This window comes from Amphiura filiformis, chromosome 1 (assembly GCF_039555335.1).
Source record: "Amphiura filiformis chromosome 1, Afil_fr2py, whole genome shotgun sequence".
In the NCBI taxonomy this organism is placed as follows: domain Eukaryota; kingdom Metazoa; phylum Echinodermata; class Ophiuroidea; order Amphilepidida; family Amphiuridae; genus Amphiura; species Amphiura filiformis.
Genome location: NC_092628.1, coordinates 61,449,878 through 61,473,991, shown reverse-complemented (window position 1 = coordinate 61,473,991; position 24,114 = coordinate 61,449,878). Strand labels below are relative to the sequence as shown.

The 24,114-nt window shown below is 34.8% G+C and overlaps 1 protein-coding gene across 1 annotated transcript in view; it reads right to left on the bottom strand.

The window, feature by feature from the left end:
• LOC140150329 (transient receptor potential cation channel subfamily M member-like 2) overlaps positions 1–23,315 on the bottom strand; it is a 47,536-nt gene extending 24,221 nt beyond the window's left edge. The window contains 17 exon segments of the mRNA XM_072172339.1: positions 79–252; positions 1,443–1,668; positions 2,887–3,097; positions 4,803–4,814; positions 7,234–7,465; positions 8,271–8,321; positions 10,202–10,336; positions 12,130–12,230; positions 13,951–14,150; positions 14,994–15,195; positions 17,846–18,026; positions 19,011–19,180; positions 21,183–21,363; positions 22,137–22,320; positions 22,458–22,552; positions 23,110–23,210; positions 23,213–23,315. Coding sequence (XP_072028440.1) covers positions 79–252; positions 1,443–1,668; positions 2,887–3,097; positions 4,803–4,814; positions 7,234–7,465; positions 8,271–8,321; positions 10,202–10,336; positions 12,130–12,230; positions 13,951–14,150; positions 14,994–15,195; positions 17,846–18,026; positions 19,011–19,180; positions 21,183–21,363; positions 22,137–22,320; positions 22,458–22,552; positions 23,110–23,210; positions 23,213–23,288 — 2,532 coding nt within the window. The 5' untranslated portion in view covers positions 23,289–23,315.
• Between the last annotated feature and the right edge of the window lie 799 nt (positions 23,316–24,114).

Here is a 24,114-nt window from a genome sequence, read left to right as displayed (position 1 = left end):
ACACAATGAAAGGTTATGGGATATAGTTTTAAACCCAATTATAGAAATACACAATAGTACATCTACTAAATGACATACCTGGTATTGCATGGCTTTGACAATTGCCAAGTCTTCAGCAGATTTTTTCTGTAAGTTTTTCAAAGATCCATCTGGATTTCTGATGACTTCTACAGGCTCTTCACTTTCATCTTCACGGAATTTCACAACACCCGCAAAGGGGATGATGAATGGGAAGAATGAACATATCCACAGCTGAAAGATGAATTGCAAATGTGCTTTATTAGTGGTACTATTATTGGTGAGTAAATTTCAAATTTTTGTGACGAAAAGTGTCAATTTCTGATCAAATACTTTTTCATTGTCCAAAGAAACACTAATATTAGGAATGTAAATATGTAACATGGGCTAGTGACTGTAACAAGTTTAGGAAATCATAATTATGAAGTGTGTTTCTTAAAAGGTTGAAAGCTGCTAATTGCTTTAAAATTCTCTACAAAACATATTCATACACTCCTATATCTAAGCAGCCAATCAGAAAAGCTGTTAGAAAAGTACGAAACATGCATTGATTGTGTATATTGTGCACTCCAGCGTACTACGCCAAGTAGTGTTTCAGCAAGGCTGTCACAAGCAGTAGGATTGATTCATTTTTCGGGCGGGTTGATGCATTTATAATTGGTTCTGTTTTCCAACATTTTTAGTGATAATTGTTATATAAAAAAGTGAAAATGACGCGTTTTTTTCTTCTCGTGTATGAAATAGATTAATAAACTTTTATTACTTATTGCTCGAGAAATTAGACAAAATAATGCACTTGCACTGATGTTGATGCGTCTAATGCACTCCCCCCTTCGGGGCTCGTGCATTAGACGCATCAACATCAGCCTGCGTGCATTATTTTGTCTAATTTCTCTCCCAATAAGTAAAACGCGTTCATTAACCTATAATTATACACATCACAAGTAAATTCATGTCTCAGAAGACTCTCTTGCAATGTATGTAAACTGTATAGAGTACCTTTAGTTCACCTATGGTGTACCTTTTAATATACCCTTGTACTATAGAGTGTCTTTTCTCAAGTTGAGAGTAATGCCTTGTTGGATTTTGCAGTATCAGATTCAATTGGCCCGCTCTTACCTAACCCATAGGGTGTGTACACACGTGTAGAAGGGACATTTATTCGTACACAAATGAGTAAACGCACAGATACGAATTTGGCACTGTGAAAGCCAACATGGTGTTACTCTCAACTTGAGACGAGACACACTATATTCAAGTATGTAGGATGTAAAATTCCCACATCTTGGTTATATGACAGGTGTCTATGTGGCAAATGTTGGATGAGCAAATGTAATGCAAGTTAAAAACTGATGCATAATTGAGATTAATGATTAATAATACTCCATACAAGAGGAAGCTGTCTGAGTAGTTAACACACTCACCTTCCAGTAGTTATTATCATTGGAAAGTTTACCCATCCATATCTCAGTTAGCAAGTTCTGTACTCCTGAGTGTGCAATGAAGCTCTTGTTGTCAGCACTGACAGCTACATTAAGACATGTCTGATTACCCCAATTGGGCAACTCTCTCACAAGAATCAAGGCTGTACGCTCCTCATCATCGTTGTAGCACTCATTCAGAACACCAATAGCCATTTCTTCATAAGAACTAATACATTGAGAAAAAGATGTGACATTTATTTGTATTTCATGCAACTTGGAACTATGTCATGATTCCAATCCACTATTGTGCTTTTCTAAGATTAATGTCTCCATGAACATTTGTTCAGGTGACATAAAAACCTGGGTGAATCAATCCTCATTCAGACACTGTTCTCTCATGATACCCAGTGCAGGGTGAATGACCAACCAGGTGTTCTCCTGATAGGAACTGACTGCATAGTCTTTGTCGTCCACTGCATCTGTGTCACTACTGCAGTAAATAGAGAGAGCAATTAACTATTTGCCTCCATCTGGGATCAAACCTCTTGCACCACTCTTTAACCATAACCTGTTTACCACTGTGACATGCTTCTCTCTATGGACATAACTTTGTGCTGCTGTTATACCCTTCTATTTATACTTTGCAACCTGTAAGCATGCCAATCTAGTTAAAATGGTTTTGGAAAGCCATATCATATTAGAAGTTAACATGCAAGTTTTATTATTAAGTTGCAGTGCAGGTGGGGGCAGCATGCTTGGGTAAAATATGGGAGAGCAAATGATTGTATTCATGCACCCATGCAGAGTATGGGTACTCACTGACTGTATATGACCTCAAGAGGACTTCATTTGATACTGCTATAATGAAAACACAATAGGAAATAGAAATGAATATAACTCTAATCTGGAAATGATAAAGGCAACCTTATAATACACTCATTTTATTTGGTATGTTTTGCAAGTCCAGGAGATATCCTTACAGATCTTTGATTACAAATCAAAATGTGACCTTGGTTTGCGGGAGAAAGTTACGATCTGGAATATCAATTTTTATCTCCTGTGCAGCATATTGAAACTTTGGTCTTATGCACTTTTTAAATGTAATTTGTGCATGTTACATGTATATGTCTTTTCTCCCTGTGACTCTTCTCTCTGCATCTCTCCTACCCACCCTCTCTTTCTTTCATGCTCCTTCCTCATCCACACTTGAAATCAGAGATGCCAATCAGTTTCACTCAAAAAACTTGAAATTGGTGAGAAAAACTTGAGAAGGCACGTGAATGCAGGCCAAAATGCCCCCAAAACATTTTGAAAATAAATAAAAACATGGGAATTGGGACTTGCCATAAACCTGACTTCAGGCTAAAACCTGCAAAGTGGCATCTCTGTTTAATTTGATCTCTTTCACTGTTCAGTAGAGCCACTTGAGTATGACATATCGTACCTTGCATGGGTGACAAGTTCTGAGCCAAGATCCGAGTCTTCTCCGGCCTCATCTGCCATTGTTTTCAGGATCTTACTGGCAACTAATGACGATGCCATTGCTTCTTTACCTTCCTCCCAAAACAGACGAGCCATTTCAGGGCGATTCAGTAAGATTGCAAACAGGAAGAGTTCCCTCATTGGATCGTCAAAAAGCTTGTATTCATCGCCATCTGTTAAAACCAATATAAAAAAATGGAAACATTTTAAAATAAAAATGTCTCCCATTACTCACAAAATAAAAATCTATTCTCCAGGCCTAGTCAAACCAGATGTAGCATTTTTTTTAAATTCCCAAATAAGTGTTTCTTGTGAAAATTCGACCACATGCCTAGAGTCATGCTAGCGAGTGACTGTCAGTGATTAAAACCACTCGCCTTTAAAATCTAGATGGGAAGTCCTGGATACAAGGCCATCTTAAATTAAAGTGTTACCTTCAAAGCTTCCATGAAAGAAACCAATATTTTTTTTCCTTTCCTTTTTTTCCCACAAAATATTTCTTTCTGAAATAGTGTGTATCCTGAACTCCGTATAGCTTTAAATACAGCCCATCACTTTTTTGTACAGTTTCCATTTTCATTTGCCCAGCGATTTTTGACACAATTGTGTATGTCATTATGCTATATCATAATGTACTAGAATGGATATGACCAGGGGTGAAAATAAGAACTTTTGTATTAGGCACATTGCAGTCAACATATGTGAAAAATCAACTTGTGAACAATACAACTGGGTTTAGTATTGAAACATAAAGTTGATATATCACAATGGAAATACCTTTTGTAACGCTTCCCTTCACTCCAGCTGGGTATATGTGCACACACACACACATGTTATTGAGAGATGAAAGTGATGATGACGAGAATGTGAAAAGATTTCAAAGAATTAGTGACATAAGTGATGGGTAAAATGTGTACGATTATAATGTAAGTGTTAAAGGATGATATTAAAATGTAGAGACTTCATTCAGTAAAGTATACAATTTCTTACCCATTAAATAATTATTGCATTATAATAAAAGATAAAAAAGAGCTCCTCTTTGATGAACAACTTTAAATTTCCAATGGTATTCAGCAAAAAATTAGACAATTGTACAAATATTTCAATTTGGATTATACTTTGGATTATGAAAAACACATTTGATTCCCCAAAGAAGACACAAGTGCACACAGCATATCAGTGCAAAGTTATTGACTCTTCGCATGTATTTGTTGTCAAGGATCTGATTTTAAATGCAAACATCTCTGATGCATTAAACGTTTGAGAAAATAAACGGAATAACACATCCCTAGATTTCCTTCCCAAAAAAATACTCTTACAGATAACTTTGCTTCTAATAGTATTGATGATTACCATACTATTTGAATATATTTAATCATTCATGAGAATAAGTTTGTAATATGGCTTAAGTTCCAAAAGAAGTACTATCTTTTGAGAAGAATGTCATTGCAAAATAGAGCACCACTCAGCAATCATGAAAGTACAAAGTTTGGCAGGTCACAATGTAGATTTTTACATGACAGTAAATGGTAAAACTGAGACCAATTTACATATCCACACTACCAAATATTTTTACTCCCCAAGAGCACTTTGCCGTACTCCACATTTTACAAATGACGAGATAATTTGGTTCAAAGGGAAATAATTTAGCTGCTTCAGTGCAAAAGAAATTTCTCAATTTGAGGAGTCATTTTTGCACACAAACAAAAATGTATTTTCAAGATTTACAAAAAAAGGTGTATGAGGAATTTTAGGCAACATTAACTGGTACTTGTGATGTTAGTCTTCAAGTAAGTCACCCTCTGAGTTGATTTTCTCAACAAACTGAAAGTGCAATCTTGTCTTTGTTTTGCTTGAGTGAAGTGCACATTATCTTACCTTTTTTCTTGCCTTTATAAGTGGAAAAGTAGATAAAATGAATGGTTTTCAAGCAGTAGAACATATGTAGAATGAAAATAAAGAAAAACAAAACAGCACAAAATGATAAAATGTGACCATCTATCTACCACAAATGGGCTGTAAAGTTGTAAGGTACTTTTAAGTTGAATTCCTCATTTGGGAAAAAAGGAATTGTCAAGTTTCATTTGTTACCTTGTTGACAAGCAATGATATGTGAATGATGGAACATAAAGAGATGATTATATCTCAAAAGGTAAAACTAATGACTTTACAGATTACTTCTGGTAAATGGTCAGGAATATGGTGACGTTTGACTTGCTCTGATACACACGTTTACATAGGCTCTTAGATAAATTATGATATCAACATGGAATATACAAAAAGTTACACACCTTTTAAAAAAATGGGTCCAATGAGGTATATTATGCATTATTATGCAACAAATTTATTTAGCTTATAATTAGCGAGCAGGTTTTTGTTACAAATCTCATTTTTTTTCGCCAATTATAAGCTGAACAAACTATTGTGATTTTGTTACTGTGGAAACTTTCACAAGTTAGAAATGATAAATTTGTAAGTAAACGATGAAGTTTTTTGTTACCCCTGATCAAAATTATGATCTTTCAAATAAACTTTTATTATAATATTTATTAAAGATCAACACTTCTTTTGTGGAAATTGTGATTTTTGTGGATCAGAGCAACTCAAATATATTTAATACATAGAATAAGAATTACGAAACTATAAACTAAATGCACTATGGTAAGCTCTACAATCAATACTATACTCTATCCTACTTGATGTCGGAGGTAAAATCATGACATAATCAAAATTGTTGCAGTGCCAAGATTATTCTTTTTTCTCTCTTTTCACATGTGAAATGTTATGGCTTTGAACTCTTCTGTTAAAATGTCACCAGCCACAGGCTACAATTTGCTCAATTCTAGGTTCACATAATATGTTATAACTGCAAATGCAAATGTTTGTCTCTCACATCAAAATGAGGACCATTACATTCTCATATTTAAATAGACAGCAATCGCATCACACTTCAATTTAGATAGAGTATAACAAACAAATTAATTACATCAGCAACAATTCTGAGAAAGTGGTTGGAAATTCACTAACATTAACAATGCATCTAGGATTACTGAATCTCACAAATCATAAGTTATCATAGGTTTGATTTCTTGATTTATGATTGATCATTAGTAATTGGTATTTATAACAGGAACTCAATGTAAAGTTATGATCAGTAAAGACTACTTTGTTGGGCTTATAATTGGCGAAAATTATTTGGTTTTTTGTTACTGTGTGCGTCAATAAAGTTGCATGCATAAATTCACATTAGGTGTGCACCAGTCAGGCATTGCGCAATTCATAACTAGCTGCACCCAATTGCATGCACACCATTCTTTATCAATACATGATGTTATGAGTCTTATTTTTTCACCAATTATAAGCCGAACAAACTTAAGCTTACCAATTAGTTAAGATACAATGACTTAAGACCATTATGGAATCTATGCAGATTACACTATGCTACACTCATGAAATGGTGGTTGGTTTAGAAAGAAAACAATATTATATTTTTTTGCAATTTTACAAACATTTTTGATTAATCATAAAACTACATTAAACATAAATTAAATATAATATAATGCCACAATAAGGGAGGACAGTTTTTATGGTCTACTTAGCTCAGCAATGCTTTGCTGTCTTCGATAATGGTTCATGTACGCTAGAGCGCTCGATAGGAACAAGCTTTAACAGTATACTGAGTTTGCTGACATCTATCGGAGCGCTTCAGCAGAGCAGCAGGATTAAAAACACAGTCGATGGTAAAACCATAATCAATTTCCTTTGTGTTCAATAAGTACATAACGACCCACTTATCAACTACTCAAGTGGTCATTAAATAAGCATGTCTGGGGTCGTGTTTTGCGGTCAATAGAAAGTCAATAGTGCAATTAGGTTTCAAGGGGTTGTTAATTCAAGCATGGTCGTAAAATAGATTCGATCAATATTTGGTCAAAGTGTGGTATCGGAGCGCTGTGTATAATTGAGCGGATCCTGACAGAGTTTGCTACAGGCTTTTATGGGTTTGGGCTCTGATAAAAGCCAGGTACCTCTCCGATACAATGCGCTATCGAAGCCAGCAAAGCATTGCTGAGCTAAGTAGACCATAAAAACTGTCCTCGCTAATGAAAGACAGAGATAAAAAAAGACCAGTTCACATCTGTAATTCTGACAACTAGACAGAAAATGCCGTTCTGCGCAGGTCAGCAACCAATCATCACGCCTTTGCCTTGACGTCAGACGTGAACGAGTCTTTTTATCTCTGTCTTTCATTATATAGCCCAGTAACTAGCAAGCAGTGCTAACTTATAAGCAGTGCATTTGTACATACCTTCTGCTAGGAGGGTATTGGCTGTACGGGCCATTCCATCAGGTAAATTATACCCATGTATACTCTCCTCATCATCCGTGTCCTCATCTAAGTTGTTCAATTCTGCATCTGATAGAATATATTTGAAGTCATTATCCTCTCCCATGGTGAGATACAATGCCTCATAGGTGTCCATGGTTAAGTCTTGGATCACATGACCAACATCAGCAAGGTTGAACTTTCGCCGATTTGACTACACAGAGTAAAACAAACACAGAGTTAGTAAACTTGTGTTCAAGTCCATAACAAAATATAAACCCTTAGTAACCCATAACTGGGTAGTTTGTCAGCATAGCGACACAACCACCACAAGCATTGATGTCACCAAAAACAAAACTTAATGTTGTAGTCCCAATGTTGATTGGAGAAGAATTGGAAGGATTAGGAAGGTATAAAAGGGTCTAGGCTTAACACCAAAGAAAGAGCCATTTCAGCATAATGTTATTGCAAATCATGAAAATAGAGCCATTGTACAGTACAAAGATTTTCAAATATATATTTTCAAAACTTGGCCGGGGCCTACAGTTCAGCGATTAGGAAGATCCCTCTCAGGTTGAACTCGAAGGTGACCTGTGATACAACAACATCCGCTTCACAGGTCAATGAACTTTTACCGCCAGAAGATCAGTCGGGCTGATGATGCGTTCAGGATAGAACGTGAAAATTTCCCACTCAAAAACGTAAGTCCAGTTGCCTAGATTGTAGTTCAAAATAATTTATAATTCAAAACTTTTGTTCAGCAACATAGTGTATACTGCCAACTTATTGCATAACACACCATGCACTTTAGACTGTCCATTTTGTATGAGTCACAGCAGCTACAATAATAGTTGTTAAAGTAATGCTGACTGGTATGATAATTTTCTTGAACTAACACATCATTTTGTTAAAGAAAACAGAAGACAGATCCAGTACAGTTTGTATTTCTTGCTTTACATCCAAAAGAATCAACTAACTTGTTTGTCACATTCTCGCCTATATGGCGCCATCAAACCTACCTTTCCTATTTCTTTTTCTAGCAGTTCATACAGCAAGGTGTTGGGTTTGATCTGCAGAACAAAATTATCAATATATAATAAATAGAACATAACAAAACATCTGATTATAAAAAAGTTTCAAATTCTCAGGAAGTTCAGTAACCGTGGTGATATGCAAATGTTGCACGCTGCATTATCCATGGGTGGTATTAAACAGAAAGGCTTAGAAAATAGAGAAAACTTTGCCAAAACATTTTACATATATGTATGAAACAATGCAGTACATTCACAGAACTTTAACCACTACAATTTACACTATGTATTGAGTTATGTAGAGACCTTCTTCTATGTTACAAAACCTATGCTACACCTAACTATAACAAAAGTGTTTTTTTGCACGTCATAGAAATAAGAGTTCAATAACTAGTTGTAGGCTGCAAGTTTTTAAGATTCTTCAAATTATGTTTAACATAAACTTGCAAGAAAATTATGTTTTATAAATCAAAATATTTTGATATCAGTGGCGTAGCGTCATAGGGGCAGGCACATGAAATCAATTGCAAGATTTAGAAAATCCCATAGGAAAATTGCCGAAAAATGGCTAGTGCCCCCCCCCACATCAGACCCGGTGCACCCCAAGCATGGTCGGTCCCCCCTCCCCCCAATATGATGACCCACACCACGCCACTGTTTGATAGAAACTGAATGAGAGTTATTATTGTTGCCCTCAGTTCTTTGAATTTGTTGAAGCATTTATGACACATAAATGCACATACAAGACTACAACTTCAAGCAACTTTTGAAATGCGGTCCCAAGAGAGATCTGCACTACCACTAATTTTCTAAAAATTTCACAGCAATAAACACATGTCGCAAAAAAATAGCAGAATATAGTAAAATAATGTTTCTAAACATTTTAAGTAACAGGTTACAAACTAACCAAATAATATTATCTACCAACACGTATGAATATTCACTTGAACCATATTCATCAATTGCACGGTTCTGCTATATGCAAAGAGAGCCCCGAAATGGCAATAGACATGAAAGGAAGAATTACAGAACTTTACACAACTGGTTTAATTCCTATTCATGTACGCTGCCAGATCGAGGCTCTTCTCTCATATGGTGGAACCGTGCAATGGCCGAATAATGGTTTACAAGAGAGAATAAATTAATAGACATAAGTATCCAGCAAAATTAAGAGAGGTTTATCAAAATACAACATTTTCACAATACCTGATGACTATGACTACGAGCTGATTGTCTCTATTGAAATATGAAATAACACAAATGATGTATTCATCAATATTATATCAGTATCATAATGTAGGTTAATTAACCCTAACCCAACCCATGGTTTTTTTTGCTATTGGACGGGAAAGAAGAAACAAAAAAGGAGAGAAGGTGAACAAAGAAGTCACTTGGTACCCCCAGGATTCAAACCTCGGTTCCCTCGCATGCCACGCAGAAGATCACCAACCTGTAGCCACGGAGGTTACGCTGCCCCTGGCAGTGATTCCCTGGGTATATATGACTTAGGCTGATTGCGTCATCAAGTCACATGGAATGCATGAATGCACAGTGGTTTTAATAGTGAGCTTTAGTGAGACTTGGTTGGGTTAGGGTTAATGATCAATTTTTCCCCTTACTGTCTTTTTTTACAAGGACATACCTTCATTTGTAATGACAAATTCCTTAGACAAGTGTGAGCAATATTCATGCTATTTGTAAAAAGCCTCTTAAAAAGTCACCTTTATAAGATTCCCAAATAACCTACATGGTATGACTTGTTACATTCAAGAAAACAATATATTTACTAATATCAACTTTGTAACAACTCCTAAGTTAGCAGGCATTTTGTTCTGTAATAAATCAATCAATTTCTTTACCACAATGCAATTTTAATGCACAAGTTGTTCTGTTACAAAATCCTCCCAGCTTTCTCTCACCTCATTGTAAAGTCTTGTCAACTCTTTGACTGTAAGGAAATCCCTGAGGCTGAATCCATTCTCCAAAAATAAACGGATGAAATCTACTTGGTTGTTTACAAGGGCATAGTGGAAGGCACCATCTAGTTCTCCTTTCTAGAATGAAGAATAAATTGAAAAGAAATCCAAACATAACATTACTACATCATATAAAATCAATCTTTAAACAAAAGACAAGCCACCGATATGTCTTGCTGTGTCTTTGAGGTCGGGATGGTATAGCGAATTCATCAACAGGTTTTTCAAAGGCTTTTTCGAAGAGAATTCATAGTAAGTCTTCATCAGGACTGAAAAAATCAGAGACACATCTGACGAAAGCTAGACCACTCACACAGGGACCAGCTGCACCGGTACTGTGACAACTGACAGCATACTTGTTGAAATATTACAACTTATTTAAACAAAAGGCTGACTGTTTTGCAAATATTGCATACATTAAGTACTTTATCAGAGTCTTCTGTCCTCTTTTGCCAAACAAAATGGCATGACCACGAATACGCAATATCAGCATTATTCCCATTACATTGTGGTGTGGACAGTTTGTACAGTTGAATTCTGACCTATCAGGGAAACTGTACCAAAACTGTCAAACAATGCATTTCAAATTGTAATGCTGATTGACTTTCATAGTAATGTATGAGTGTATGTGATATAATTTTTTTTATAACTATCAGATCAGCCGTCTTTCGTGGTTCGTAAATGCATAGAGTTTGGACTTTATTTGTTAGTAAGTTTTTGTACATTGTGGCCATGAAGATGAAATTGCTGAAGACATAAGGGGAGGAAACCCTCCCGTTACGAATAAAAGTCCCCCTGTAAAAAAAAAAAAAAAATGTGACTAAAATAAGACAACTGTAAAATCTCCCTGTACAACTAACAGTAGGCCTATTCTACTGCTGGACTACATTGACCGTAAAAACGACCTCCTCCTCCACTGGTAGGAGTACACAGTTAAACAAATTTGCCCTGTTGGACTACTTTTATCCTTATACTTGTAGGACAATACAGTAAAAAAGAGAAAAAACTCCTCTGGCCCCCTATACGATTACATGTTAACGCATGTCTCCCAGTAGGAATTCATTAAATAACATCTCCCGTGGTAGGACTAACACATTACAACAACAACAAAAAGACTCCTCATAGGGTCTATGAATAAACATTGAATCACCCCTATCATTGTCATCATTATGCAAATAAAATAACAGCCACTATAATAAGCTCAAGATTTTGGCCAACCATAAAATTGAATAAACAATTCTGATTACCAGTGAGCTCCTGTGTATAATGATATGAGTGACCGGATATCAGACAAAAATTGACCCGCAAGTCCAAATACTGCAACCTTATTGGAGGTGATTAGTCCGAAAGGCCCTTTCAGTGCTTTTGAAACTAATTAACTTAATTTGACCCCTTAACATAAACAAAAACAAAATTCAATATTTTATTGAAGTGCACACAACCTTGTTCTTCGCATCACAAAAGTCTGTTTTCCGAAATAATGTAAACCGTAAAAGTTTTTTGCCTCACCAATTCGCCAGTTTCAGTAATTTATAATAGATTCCTGGTAATGAGTTATACATATTCACTTGTAAGTTGAAACAGGCAAACTTAAGTTAATTTAAAGTTGAAAGGTGAGCTGTTGTAAACTGCTTATCCACAAAAATAGCCTGTTTAAGTAAAATTTCAAAGTTTAGGGGCCTGAGCTTTCGATAGCAGGACCCTTTGCCTTTGATAAAGATCCTGCTAGGATCGAAAGCTCAGGCCCCTAAACTTTGAAATTTTAATTTAAAGTTGAACATTTTAGTTGTCACATCACCTATATCCTGATTGGTATAGGGACCACTTTTTTTAGTCTGTAGCAGATAAGAATTTTCTTTGGTTTACTTTACCTTCCAGTTTTTCTCATCAGTGAAGATTTCTCTTTTAGCCACATCAACTCTATTCCATACTAGAGCTAGATTCAACTGATCCTGTACTCTGCCAACATTTGCTGCAATAAGAAACCAACCGACAATGAACATACTGGAATATGGTAAAATGTCCAAATCAATAATATAACTTGCTAAATTTAATAAAGATGTTGTTTACTTCTTTAGTGAATTATAAATAGCATTACTTTTAAATGGTTTTACCATATTTTCATACCTGCCAACATTGAAAACCTGGAAAACAGAGTACATGGCGAACGTGAGGCGCTGAGCTGCCAGTAGTATCGCCTCTGACGGGGGGGTCCAGGGGCCCGCTTAAGGGCCCTTGGTGGGGTCCAGGGGCAAAGCCCCGGTGGGGGTTGAGGGGGCAAAGCCCCCAAAGCTAGAGGGTTTCTACACTGTGGTTTCTACACTGTAAAAACCCTTATAAGCCCCTTCACATTAGGCACATTTTATAGAAAAACAACAAGGTGAAAATGAAGCCCTAGGCTTTTATACACTTTGAGGAGGGATTTATACTCCATATCTAGCAACAATTTCAACACATATTTGATGACTACAACCTTTGAAAAAAATGTGAAAAACATTCTGGGACCTGTTTTTATAAGTTTGAAAAATATGCTTCCTTCACACAGAAAATGTGCTTTTAAAAATGCAGTTTCCTATACTTTTGTACATAACGATCATTCGTGGAAGCGATTTTTTGGCTTTATAACAAGGCCTACGTGACTGATAGGACATTGATATGATGCACAATACAAAGGTGAAAATTAAAAAAAACAAAAACATTTTTTCTTAATTTTTTCAAAGTTTTTGGCAACTTGAGAACCTCTAGACCTATTCTGAAGGTTGCATTTGAGGAGGATTTATACTCCATATCTGGCAACAATTTCAACACATATTTGATGACTGCAACCTTTGAAAAATGTGAAAAAAAAAATTCTGGGACTTGTTTTTACAAGTTTGAAAAATATGCTTCCTTCACATAGAAAATGTGCTTTTAAAAATGCAGTTTCCTATACTTTTGTACATAACGATCATTCGTTGAAGTGATTTTTTGGCTTTATAACAGGGCCTACGTGACTGATAGGACACTGATATGATGCACAATACGAAATTTAAAAATTCAGAAAAAAAACATTTAACAAAAACATGTCAAAGTTTTTGTTGACTTTGGAGAAACACTAGACGTATTCTGAAGTGCTAGGATCATTTACAGATGATTTGAAAAAAAAAAAATGGAAAACATTACAAAAAAAAATTACAGTTTGTTATCCGTAATATGCAAACCACTAACTAATGTTTACCTCTTCATCTATCACAATATTATACATGCATTGGTTTTCCATGCATTTTATAATATGTGCTAGATGAAGAGGTAAACATTAGTTAGTGGTTTGCATATTAAGGATAACAAACTGTAATTTTTTGTAATTTTTCCAATTGTTTTCAAATTAACTGTGAATGATCCTAGCACTTCAGAATAGGTCCAGTGGTTCTCCAAAGTCGCCGAAAACTTTTAAAAAATAATTTTAATAATAATAATAATTTTTTTTTTTTTTTTTTTTTTTTTTTTTTTTTTTTTTTTTTTTTTTTTTCCAGAAAATCGGAGTACTCCGATTTTCGGGGGTTTAAAACTCGGGAAATCGGAGTAACTCCGCGAAAATCGGAGTAGTTGGCAGGTATGTATTTTAATGAGGACATGCACCACAATAATATTAGTTATCCCCTATTTATTCTGCAAACATGACAAATTATCACTGATTTAAATAATGTACAAACCTTTAAGTAGTGCATGGAGGATAGCCCCATCAATATCCATGCCCCCTACTGTATCTAGCTCATACACCGTAATCAGGTGACGCTGCTGAAGGCAATCTTTAATCCGATTCAAATGAACCTCTAGATCCCTCTCACCAAATTCTTGCTGAAGCATGGCTGCTATTCTGACTTTCAGGGCTTCTGTGATCTTGGTTTTCTTCCTATATAATCAAAAGGTTAAATCATAAATGAAACCATCAAAACTGATGTGTGTATGAACAAATGTTAACTGTAGAATATCAATAACCAACAGAACATGAAAGATTGAGGGTAACGAGATAAAACCACAAGGCAATATCATTCTCTATAATATAGGACTATCAAAACACCAACAACTTATGTATACAAGCAAAGTTTTTCCCAGCAAGCACTATCTTTAAGAGACCAACCTCCCATGGGAATCATGTTACAGTTATAGCTTAACTTTTTTGCCATGTCATTGATGCCATTCAGTGCATTCTTTTTTTTTTAAAGAGTAAACTTGAATTAAACCAAGAACATTTGGGTTTTTTTTTGTAATGTGAGTGCTACTCAATAAGTAGCAATGCATAAACCAACCGTTATCGATCAGAGAATTATTTTATAATAATACATTTTAGCATAACCGTGAAGGATACACTTAATTTAAACTGATGCATTCAAAATTGATGTTCAACAACATAATCACAATTATAATTTGCCGTAGAAGTAGTGTACTCTACTCATCACCTGTCATGCCTGTGTATGTGGGCAATCAAAGTTTGAATACAATAACACTCTTTTCAAAGACACTAAACTAAAGTACAGGTGCGACCGAAACATACAAGGACTTGGCATAATCTGAAATTTCTACAGAATTATGATCGAGGTCTTAATGCCTATTCTTTGATAAGCTATGGTGTGATGCAGAGGAACAGCGTACGTCTTGAGCAGGGCAATACATTCAAAAATAGTTCTGACCGGTCGCTATAGTAATTAATCTTGTTACATCACTACTACTACAGAAAATACAAGTATATACATACTGTTTTCGAACATTTCCATCTTTATCTTTGAATTTCACTTCCACTTCTGGTGCTTTCTGGAAGGCATATGCTAAGATATTGGCTGCTCTACCAGAACCAGCTACAATCACTGCTGGGGTGTTGTTCATAATGGCCTCATGGACTGTTGCTATAGTATTAGGTCCTCCTTCTACTACAATACACACCACTGGTATAGAGACATCTGGAAAAGAATAAAAATAGTTATCATTGTAAAATTTATTGATAGATAGATGAACTTTATACAATGTTACGATCTAAAAAGATCTCATCACGATGCTTGATGAACACTTATGTTGAAGGAATTTTTAATATTCTATAGTCCGTAAGCACAAAATAAATTAGACCAGGTCTAACGCTAGACATGGTCCTACCAGGGAGGTTAGAATTAGGGAGGGATCCTTTTACTCTTTTCTTTTCCTCCTTTACTCATAGCAAAGTCCATAGTTACACTGCATCTTATATTAAGCTGCATGTATTTGCCATTAACAGGATAATAATACAGAATAAGGTATGTAAATACCAAAAAAGTTCCTTCTTCATAGGACTAATCTCCATAGTTAGACCAGGTCTAAAGTTACTTGTTTTGTGCATACGGACATATGGCTTTATATAAGCACAGGGTTAGAGATGATATGAGTGCCCCTGGCTGGCTGATACATGGTACATACATTCATAAGGCGGTCAGTCACCCTCTCTGGACAAAAGACATTCAAGAGTGAAGTTGATACATGTCAAGGATAGTGGTATGGTACCACTACAGCAAGTCACATAGTAAGTAATGTGTCATGAACTCTCAGGTATAACTATAAGTGGAACACAGTGGAAGAATAACAACACATGTTAACATGTTCTGATATTATTTACGATACAAAGTGGCAAAGGCTATGCTCCTTCATGAAATATATTATACAGAGATCCTTCAAGTACCCAGTATCCAGCAAAATGCTGGAATCCGCTTTGTGTGATGTATTTGGGTAAGCTTTAGGACATGATTGGTTTAGGTTAATGTTAGATTAGGAAATAACCTAGCTTAAAAACATCATGAATACTGAAGGATTTTTTTTCAAATATTTAATGTTACATATTTTACATTAAAAGATTTGTAAAAAAGGTTTCTTCACATGATATAATGTACTTTTTTCTGCTCTTTCCATGTTAGTAACCTCATAGGACATAAGGATTATGAATATTGTAAGGTACACTGCTTTGACCCATCCTAAGTTTGAATTACCAAGCATTAAGTAATTATATAATTAATATTAAATCAAACCTAAGATCAATCATAGGACTTTTGTGAAATGGGCTTCTTCAGTTATTCAAAAACAAAAAAATCAAATTGTACAATTGTGACCTGCTACCACGAAATAAGCATTAAGTTACAAGTTGGTAGTTTTGAGACATACTGGTTGCTGAGTCGATTTTCTTTGTTTGCCGCGCACATGTACAAGCTAGCAGTATGTCCTTTGTGAATGGTCCATTAAACCCCCATTCACAAAGGACATACAGACACACTATTGGCTTCAAAAGATGTGTGTGAAACAAAAACATAAACACATCAGCCACAAAGTCTCCAAACTACCAACCTGTGACTTAATGCTCATTTCACAGGTCACAATTCTACAGATGTGAATTTAAAATGATAATGAAAAAGCTTACAAATCAATACAAACATGCTTTGGATTCAGTGGCTCATGAGACTGGATGGATGGATTGCCAATATGAACCTGTTGAAATATGTAAGGCCTAGCAGTACCTCCTTGATGAAAATGACTCAAAGGGATTACCAGAGACTTTCTGTACCAAATATTTGTACTGTAACACCAACCATAATAAAGCATTGCAATTGGCAAATAATTCACTCTATGTAGGTTAACCATAGTTTGCAAATTTGACAACTTCACTCATGTAATATGAAGTTAGTTCAGAGTCCACATACTTTTATTCTACCTTCATTTTGAATCCATATATTGTTTTTCATGTTTGTCCCTTGTCACTGTTCTGTTTCATTCCTACATTCCACAAATGTAAGTTTATGGTGATCTGATTTGGTAATCACTGGGAATCCATTTAATGGGACATGATTGAATTTGGGAATGTTATCCTGGTCAAGTGTGACAATAAGCAATTTAAAAGTATTCTTTCTGTTCACCATATGTTATGAACAGCTTCCAGCTCTAAACATAAACAATTATGGTATTTGCTTTACAATGATGGAATGAACATGTTGCTTTATGAGCCATTTGATTTGAACAAGACAGGTGACTCTACTTGGAAGATATATTAGAACTATTACCTTTGTTCTTTTTATAAAGTCCTATAGAAAGAAAATCAATATATAAAATCACATTAACTGAGCATGAAAAGGAAGAGAACACATGAAACAAGAAGTTGTAACAAAGATAAACAAGAAAGGCTTGTTTTCCTCTGCCATTAGTCATTACTCTTTCATATCTGTGTGTGTGGGAGAGGGAGTGAGGAGAGGTTAGCAGAGAAACATTTTGGGGACGGATTTTGACATCAAAAGCGACATTACAGGTTTTTTTGGAGGCCTCTAGAGGGGTAATATCATGGATATAGTATCCAACCCCTAATGTTTGATGTGATTTGGAAAATTAAGTTAATAGTTGATAGTTATATTGTTACAGGGATATTTACAAATATATGTTATAACACATAATGTCGCTTCCTAAGTAAAAGCATCTCCATAATGCTGGTTTATATGCACAAATAAAACCCCCAATGTTGCATACACATAACTCCATAGGTAGGGGTGTAGGGCGGGGTGTAGGGTGTGTGTATGAATATGTGTCATTGTTGTGGGTAATACTCACCTGTATTATTAGTAAGTTTCTGCTCAGAAATCGCTTTCTCAACTTTGCCCCGAAGTTTGATTTCCACACCAAAGTTTCCTTCTGTGCCATTGTCAACCAGTATGAAATGAGTGTGGTTGGGGTCTAATAAAGGACCTTTGGGTTTCTTGGTATCCATACGATAAATTGCAGGATAACAACCCTGGATATCATAAAAACAAAAAGAATTCATTTATGACATTAAATCCATAATTTCCACAACATACATGTACCTTAGATAACTTAAGCGAATCACAATATCTTTTCAAATGAAACATATTTCACTTAAGTTGTATAAAAGTGTGAATTTTAAGTACATCCACTTTCACTATGAGATAGGACAGATATTTTTCAACCATAGCATATCATAAAGCTAAAGCTATCAGGAGGCTGGCCTGATTGATGCTAATAGCATGCTCTTAAATTTCTCATTATCATTTGATCAGATATAAATCATCAACATGTAACAGTGCAGAATGTTGAGGGCAATCGACCTTTTTCATAATATAATTATTTATAAAAATAAGGAATAGAAACACCATTCGGATTCATTCAGATTTACAATTGATCCAATCCTTTTCATAACCATCCTATTCATTATATTCAGTTCCAGTTTGAACCAGTTTCGAACAATAGGGAGGCGGGATAAAAACCTGTGCGGCGTGCTGAGATAATTCATTCGTTCACACACTCTCTATCCTTGAGAGACACATCACTATGGGGTTGTAGCAGTATTTGTATTTGTATTATTTTGTATGGCACCAACATGAAGAGTAATAAATATCATATCACCAAATAAACTAACGTTTCCAGTTAGTCTGATTTCACCAGTAGCTACCGACTCGCCCCGTTATAAACACTTGTAACATATTCTCATCACTATCTCATCAATATATGATGAGCGTTTTATAAGAAAAAGTAATTGTGAAACTTCCTCATCTTTTCTGTTCAATTTAAATTAATTCCATCATTAAATTATCCATGTTTCTCACTGGGTAATGTGCATGTCAGTACACAGTACTGAGACTGCAGTGGTTAAAGGACAATGGACACCATACTTTTTCTGTCAAAAGCACAGTTCCTGACTGATAAATTGATTAATTGCTTGATTATTAATTGTTTCATCAACTAATCAATTAATACCCACCTGTGGTGATATGAGTGCTTCTCTCTGATCCAGCACTCCCCATGATGCTACACCAATTGCTATCACATTAGTCCTCCCTGTAGTACCACTAGCCAGAGCATAGTCTCTCACAGCCTCACCTACATACTTCATAACACCTGCATGTGTTCCACCTGTTATTATCCATGCTCCTGAAATTATCACGGTAAGAAGCAAAGTTCAACAAGCAAATAACATCAAGTACAATTCATATGTGTGTTTAAGAAAATAATGAAAAACATACACACAACAATGCACTTTAATTTAGTCATATCGATAATAGCAAGAAACAAAACATTCTACCATACCCTGTCCTATTTCCCTGATGGCTACGAGTAAAGGAACATGTAGTAATTGGAAGGTTTCATAGATGGATTAGGGAAGCTCCTAACAGCAAGCTTTTAATTAAAAGTACACTCACAAATTAGACTTTCACAATTTCTACATGTCTTTTTGTCACATCAATGTTTCACGCATTTAATTTTAAATATACTTTCATTACCAGTTTCTTAATCACATTATATGAAGTGTAAACACTTCCTAAAATCACATTTTTATCATTTTCCAGCAAAATAGTAAATTGCTATTGTTTGAATGCAACACTTTCAAATCCACACACCGAGAGGCAATGAACTTTTTATCAGCAATAAAAATAGCCACAAGTATACAAACCTACTTTTATAGGGTTCAGTTTTTTACAAAACAGGGCAGTTACTCGTGTTTGACAAGATTGAAACTGACAGATGCACTAAATGATCACTATCATACATTACACAGACTTAATTATTTAATGGATGGTGTACTAGATATTGAAGTATAGTGCAATCAAGGTTTCATATGCCTAATTAGTTAATGTATTATAACCACTTAACTGGATGAACACACTATGTGATTGCAATCTAGTTTTACATGCAGGTTTGTGTTTAACAATTGCTACATCCCAATACTTTTCAAAATTGTTGCATGATTATCTGAAGAATTGTTGAACTAATTACTAGGCATGTTATTACTTGTTTGAAAGCAGTTGGAATAAACATGTCATTTATACAATTATACGCAAACAATGTAAAATTCAAGAATTGAGGTCAATTACTTGTTGTTTTTAATTTACTGAATATCTTTCATAATAACAGGATTATGAATGTATATCTCTTAGATAGTTTAACATTTACAATGATTATCAAATTACTTTTTGTGATAAATCTGGCTTATTTTGGCGTTTGATCAAAATATTTTCCCACAATATTTTCAAGAGATTTTTATTTATACTGACACTTCTCATCACCTGTCAAGTTCATGCGTACTTTAAAAGTACAATTTTTGTGAGAAACATTTCCCATAGCTCAAATTTGAGCTTAGAAAAAAATGCCCAAATTTAAAATTGTATTAAACTGGAAATTGAACAATCTGCTTGAACCAAAGCCACCTAAGTGACAATAATAAACAAGGTTTTTTACTCACACTAAGTACTGAAAATAGAGTGCTAGTCAAGTGTATTGGAAAGGTATAACATGGTGTTTAAGGGGGTACTACACCCATTGATTAATTTGTGACTATTTTTGCATTTTTCTCAAACAATAATAACACACTGGTAACAAAAGTTATGGGCAAGGAATCCAGTTACTACACTGGAATGTCAGTGACTCAAGACAAGCGGTACATTATCAGAAAAGAGGTACCGCTAGAATGTAACTCATTTCTTAACATATATAATGAACCACTTGTCTTGAATCACTGAAATTCCAGTGAAGTAATTGGATTCCTTTCCCCTATAATTTGTGTGTAGTTATTTTTTGAGAAAAATGCAAAATTAGTTACAAAATTTATCAGGGGGTGTAGTACCACCTTAATTACAGCTATGTTGTTCACCATGAAACTGGCAAGCTGGATTTCAGTACATCTATTTTCACTCACAATTGTCAATACAAAAAGTATTTTCATACACAAGTTTATGCCCAAGTGTATCAAAGTATGTAATGCATACAATTTATAGTGCAATTTTAGGTAGAAATGGGAATGCACTTTTCTGCACCAAAAAATCATGAATTGAATCTTGCATATCATTCTTTATTAAAAAAATAATAACAACATGAAAACAAACAGTTGTAAAGTAAAAAAAAAAGTAATTTGGTCAAACTTTCTTTTATACAATACCTGTGCTTATTGCAGCCTTGATGAGTCCTTTGCGGAATACATCTTTGAGACGACTGTTGAGGGGGAAATTTAAGGCTCCTCCAGTGACTGAGATGAGAAGCTTTGGTGTACCTAGGTTCCATTGGTTATTTAATAAATGCAATATACTGCTGGCTGATGTATTATGTTCAACTCTCACATACTGAAAATACATTGAAAAACATGTGACATGATAGCAAGTGTAAGACCAATAAGTATGATATTAAACAACTTTGTATAACATCTTAGATTACATATGCGCTATTCTACTTGAAATCCATACCCAGCAAACACAAAACGTTTTACAGAAAAGTGTTTATTATCAGGTTATATAAAGGGTATAAAACGTTTTAATAAAGTTCCAAAAGCATTTTTGAAAACTTGATGCAAAACATTCTAACATAATGTTACTTTAAGAGTTGATAAAATGTTTACAAAAATATTTAACAATAACATTTTACCAATGTATTGAAAATTATGTTTTAGTGGGTTTTTTTTAAATATAAAAACATGATTGTATTTACTGGGTACACCATCTCCTGGAAGATATGACCTTATGATAATCTCCCACACACAGGGTAGAGATTTCAAATCGAATCTGTTTTATTATATTCACTAGCAATAGGGATGTGATTGAAGATTTAAAAATAAATCCTGAAACACTATCAAAATACAGAAAAATTGTGAGCGGATGGACCAGAATATCACGACTCACCGCAGGGGCTGCAGGGGGAAGCTTAAGATAGCCTATTTGAAGGCTCAAGGAAAGCTATTTTGGGCATGGATTTCATGAAATAAAATTCAAAGAATTAATACACATTGTAGCTTACGTTCCTGAAGCACCAAATTTTTTAAAATTCTTTGGGGAAATTTTAAAATCTGGAAAAATGCAGGAGAATCACATGCCTGCTAGCCAATATCTTGCCATATTCCTACCTTTCTAGATTTGACAAATCCCGTGCCAGCAGCACCTCTGAATTCAACCTCACCATATGCATTGGTAGCACTGGTGTGAGTATGAGTAGCCACCTTCCATTTAGCTCGAGGATCTGGATTATTATGATAACGCTCATCATGTTTGGATCTAAGTTGACCACATTGACATTTAGGATCATCAGGTCTGCAGGAAAAAATGAAATCTTAATTTTGACAACAGACTCTTTGAAACAATGGAATAAAGATTACATTTGAATACAGTTAGTGGGGTGTTAGTGTTAGTCAATTCTCTTTGGATAACAAAAAAACAAAGTTACTTACGTCCAGCTTGGTGGTTTTCCTTTTGGCGGGATAGCCTCTGTAAATCGAATACATTCCCTCTTCCGCAGGTTCTTTCTTATCCATGAGGGATTTTTCTGCACAAAAGATGAAACACATTGTTGATTAATTTTAAGCATTTGAATTTAGCCATACAAAATATCCAGGATATCATGAAGGGGTTAAGTAACAGATCAAAGTTAACAAATTGCCCTGAGGGCTTGGCCATACTTCAGGAAACAAGTTTCTAACATTCAATGTAAGTAAAACATGCAAAGGGAGACATCGATCATCAAAATCATACATGTGAAGCAGGATGTCATCTTGTGACCCGACAAGTGAAGCTATTTTAACTCACAATATGCACGACGAGGTTGAAATACACTTGATTTTCATGGAAAAGCATAACTTTTCCAATTATATTAGTCATAGGCTGTACAGCCCCAAAAAGGGTGATGTTTCAAAAAGCTTAGGGTACGAACTGAATTTTATAAAAAAATCGGTTGAAAAATGAGACAGTGCAGGCCAAAAAACAACGCATAAGGGGGATTTCTTGGGACCCCCCTATTTTTCACTATTTTGACAATTATGGGCATTTTCTTTGCTGTTTGTTGGGTACATCGGTCTTTACACCCCCAGCCCCATAGTAACATACCTCTACATCAAGGTTGACAGAGCTAGATGCTGATCCTTTTCGCCTTCTTGGCCTCTTGCCCAAGAATTGAATTTGTTGTTTGACAACCCCATTACTAGGGATACTTTATTCTGGTGTGCTCGTAAATTGATAACACTGGAATGCGCAGATGGCGCATTGGTATCTCCTTTACTTGTCATCTTATTATCTTCTTTTGCTGTCTTCTTTTGTCTAGTGATGCAAAAATACAAACAATTTATCAGTTTTAAACAACAAACAGTCAGTCAATGGTATATTTTAAAAGAACACAGAAACCATAGACTACTAGGAATTTTATTGGGAGTTTCCTACTCCTTTTTTAGTGCATCCGTAAGTCTGACATGTCCCCACTACTGTATTGCACTTTTTATATTTAAATATTACTGCATACATAATTATTTAAATGAGTTCAGACAAAGTGTGTTGGTATTTCTTTGAATTTATGACTTAGTAGGGAATTTTGTGATAGTCAGAAATATTGTTGTGTTGGATGACAAATGGCGTATACGGTATCGGACTAGCATGACAAATAGCGTCGGACTAACAGTGTGTGTCAGACTAGAGTACTAGACTCCATTTTTTTTCTTGCAATTGTATATATTTTTTCTTTGTTTCTTTCATTCTTTTCTTTCTGTTTATCTATTTATTTACTTATTTATTTATTCATAAATTCATCAATTATTGGTTTATTTCTTTACTTATTTATGTATGAATAAATTTATTTATTTACTTAAGTTATAAACTCAGTCACCATGCTTCTAGTAGTAATTATAAATCTATTATTAACACATTACCTTTCTCGTTCACATTTAATCAATATACATTTTTAAAGTGCAGTTCTTTTTATTTATCCCTAAATCCATCCCCTTGCAGAAGTAAATGCAAGAAATGAAGAATACAAATTTATATAAATCAAGAGAATATATAAATATGAGCTAATATGGCAACAAAAGCAAAACTGGCAACCCTCAAGTTGCATACTTTGTT